This window comes from Erithacus rubecula (genome assembly GCF_903797595.1).
Source record: "Erithacus rubecula genome assembly, chromosome: 3".
NCBI classification, from domain to species: Eukaryota; Metazoa; Chordata; class Aves; order Passeriformes; family Muscicapidae; genus Erithacus; species Erithacus rubecula.
In genome coordinates this window covers 116665785-116669177 of record NC_136689.1, presented here as the reverse complement: position 1 = coordinate 116669177, position 3393 = coordinate 116665785, and the positions used below count along the sequence as shown (strand labels likewise).

At 52.9% G+C, this 3393-nt stretch overlaps 1 protein-coding gene across 1 annotated transcript; it reads left to right on the top strand.

Annotated features, from left to right (window-relative positions):
* Positions 1–796: 796 nt before the first annotated feature.
* On the top strand, positions 797–3186 carry MSC (musculin). Its single transcript, XM_079302869.1, has 2 exons — positions 797–1420; positions 2146–3186. The coding sequence occupies exons 1-2, from the start codon at positions 899–901 to the stop codon at positions 2230–2232; spliced, it is 609 nt and encodes a 202-aa protein (XP_079158995.1). The 5' UTR covers positions 797–898; the 3' UTR covers positions 2233–3186.
* Positions 3187–3393: the final 207 nt, after the last annotated feature.

The window sequence follows — 3393 nt, the reverse complement described above, 5'->3', positions numbered from 1 at the left end:
CTCGAAAAGCTGTCTCTGTGACAGAGAGGTGTTCACAGCCCATTTAATGGGTTTTAATTAATTGCTCTGAGAAACCCTCGGATAGCCCTACTGTCTTGGGCTTCACCCGAAACTAAGGACACTATCAAAGCACAGTACGAACGTTCCCAGAGACTTTTTGCATCGCTCCCCACGCACCGCACACCCAGCTCGCGGTGTCGCTCCTCCTGCTGCCTCCGTCCGCCTTGGCGGGAGCTCCGGGACCGCAGAGCCGCTTCCCGAAGCAGGTCACGCAGGGGAAGAGCCCAGCGCGCACCACGCGGCTGTCCCGAGTTTCATACATCGGGAAAATACCGTGCCCTCGAAGGAAGAGCAAGAGAAAGTGCGAGTGTAGGTGGCTGGGAGCAGAATCTCGGGTCGCGCTTAGCCCTTAGACACAGATAGCGGTGCGCTCCTCCGCGCCAAACACTGACGGGACCAGCCCTAGAGATATTTTATGTCCTTCTAGGAGAGGAGCGGGGTCTGCCCGATGAGCAAGGCATGAGGCCCGAGAGCACACACATACACGGAGACATGCCGCGTGTGCCCCCATCCGCGTGTGTGTGCCCCCACACAGGGTCAGGGTCTGGCCCTGAGCACCAGCCCCTCCGCGGACCGCGGGCCAGCGGCAGAGGCGCCGCCCCCGGCGCGGGGCTCCGCAGGGCCCGACCCCCGCCCCGCGCCCCTCTCCTCCCCTCCGCGGCAGATGGTTCGCTCCGGGGACACCCGATATATAGCGCTGTCAAGGGGCGCATCCCCCCTCCGCACCCCCCCGCGCCCCCGCCCCGGCACGGACTCTCCGCGGCGGGGCCGCCCCGCTCTGGGCCGACTGGGCCCGGCCGTCCGCCCCCGCCCGCTGCCGCGCCGCCCGCCCGGGGCCATGTCCACGGGCTCCGCCAGCGAGGCGGAGGAGCTGCCCGACATGGACCTGCGGGCGCTGCAGCTGGACTACCCGCCGCCGCCGGCCAAGCGCCAGCCCCGCGGCGAGCTCTACCCCTCGGCGGACAACTCCTCGGCGGCGGAGGAGGAGGAGGAGGAGGAAGAAGAGGAGGAAGAGGACGGCGAGGGCAGCTGCGCGGCGGGGCCGGCGGGCAGCGGCTGCAAGAGGAAACGGGCGCGGGGCGGCGGCCCCGGGGGCAAGAAGGCGGCGTCGGGGCCGCGGGGGCCGCCGCCCGAGGGGAAGCAGTCCCAGCGCAACGCGGCCAACGCGCGGGAGCGGGCGCGGATGCGGGTGCTGAGCAAGGCGTTCTCCCGGCTGAAGACGAGCCTGCCCTGGGTGCCGCCCGACACCAAGCTCTCCAAGCTGGACACGCTGCGCCTGGCGTCCAGCTACATCGCCCACCTCCGGCAGCTGCTGCAGGAGGACCGCTACGAGAACGGCTACGTCCATCCCGTCAACCTGGTACGGCGCGGGGGGCGGGCGGGATGCGGCGGGGGCTCCGCGGGGAATCCCCGGGCAGCGCTCGGTGCCCCGGGCGCTCAGGCCGTGCCCGCTCTGGAAGGAGCGACGGGGCGGCCGCGGCTGCTCCGCAAATCCCCAGAGGCCAGCGCACCTGGGGCAGCGCTTGGCCTTGGGTGATGGCGGGCGTGTCAGTCCTGGGGAGTCGGAATAGGGACCCTAAAGATTACATTCCTTGGGCATTAGGCAAGCTTAATGTCCGAAATAGGAGTAACTCGGTCAGCGAGCTGGCCGGCAGCACAAGCAGAGCGTCATGAGCTCATTGGTGCAAAATTAAAAGCCCGATACTTGTCACAGGGGTAAAAGGTCTCGTTATATACAGCAGAGTGGTTGGTTTGGAATAGTTAATATGCCTTTTATTTATTAAATTACTCAGAGTTTCAAAACAAGAGAAACGTTGCAGTTTGGATGTGAACACTGTTGCTGACCATTGCAGACCTTCTGTGGAGCATTTAATTATAATGAAAAACGTAATGAAAATATTTGTTAGAGGAACTCAGCTCTCTCTGTGCTTCCCACAGGGACTAAAACATGATGACGTGTTTGCAACTGAATCAGAGTTAGACTTCTATCGGTAATAAAGCTCCAGTTTCATACGAGGATAAACTTTCTTTTAATATGAAATACCTTTTTTTTTTTTTTTTTTTTTTTTGTTTGTTTGCTTACAGACTTGGCCATTTGTGGTTTCAGGACGACCTGACTCTGACACCAAAGAAGTTTCTACTGCCAGCAGATTATGTGGAACTACTGCATAGTCAGACTAAATTGAGGATTTCTTGTTATTGATCCTTTTTTTTTAAATGGGTTGGATATTTTGAAGACCTGTGCTTCATCAGCTCAGGACTAGAAGATGGGGCAAACCCCCATCTCTAACAGTGTTAAATCTGCATCCCCCATCATTCTTTCCCCTTAGGGTTCTGAGGGCAGATTATTTAAAGCAGTAAAGAATGGAGGTGGTTGAAATTAGAGGTTTTATGAACTGACTGCAGCAGCTGAAGTCTAAGACTTGGCTTCATCATTCTTACCACTGCCTGAGGACCTGCTGTTCTGAGGCTTTTAAACTAATGGAAGAGGAATATAATGATATAGAATTAACAGCATGGACCAAAATACAATTCTACAAACTAACCCCAAAGTGTTATTTGTATTGTAAAGCAAAAACAGTATTTTAAAGTAGCTTTGAAAGTCAGATAGATTTATAATATATTTTGATGGCTTTTGTATTCATGGGTCTGGTTTACTGCAACTATGCAATTAGTAATACTTTTTTTTTTTTTTTTTTTTCTTTGATCGGTGTTTTCTTAAAAATGTGTAAGTTGACACATTCTGCTACAACCCATTGGAATTAAAGTAATTCTTTTGGTTAGGTATTGAAATGCCACATGTAAGAATGTGGGACTGTCCCTAGAAATGTGGTGGAGTTTCTGTGCCTTAATCTGGGAGGGAATTCTGCTTACTGTAAGACCAGGGTGCATGTGTTGTAAAGAATGTGTTTGTATGATGCTGCAAAATAACAAGAATTCACAGTGTTTTAAATATTTTTCCTGTACTGTTATGCTTATCTTTGAGAAGTTTACTCTCAAATGAGTTAGTGTGTCATTTCCTTACAGATTCAAACATTGTAATAAAAGAAGATGCCATCAAATAAGTTGCAAATGTAAATAACTCTATTTTTTTATAAATGACATTAAAATTCTTGGTTACAATGACTTACTGGTGCTGTGATAGTGTGTGGCTGTATTCATATGAAAGTGTCTTTGTAATGCATGTTCTTGAAACCCAGTTTTGTAAACACAGTTATCTTGCCCATCACTTGAGGGCAGATACATCCCCAGCAACAGTCTCAGATAAGAACACTTTCACCCCAAACAACTCATTCGAGGTGCAGTACTATATCAATCAGCAGGGATGGCCAA

Bases quoted from the DNA above. Each gene is read 5' to 3' on its own strand.
- MSC (XM_079302869.1), top strand. From the start codon at position 899: ATGTCCACGGGCTCCGCCAGCGAGGCGGAGGAGCTGCCCGACATGGAC. The intron at 1,421-2,145 runs GTACGGCGCGGG...GTTTGCTTACAG, and splicing joins ACGTCCATCCCGTCAACCTG to ACTTGGCCATTTGTGGTTTC.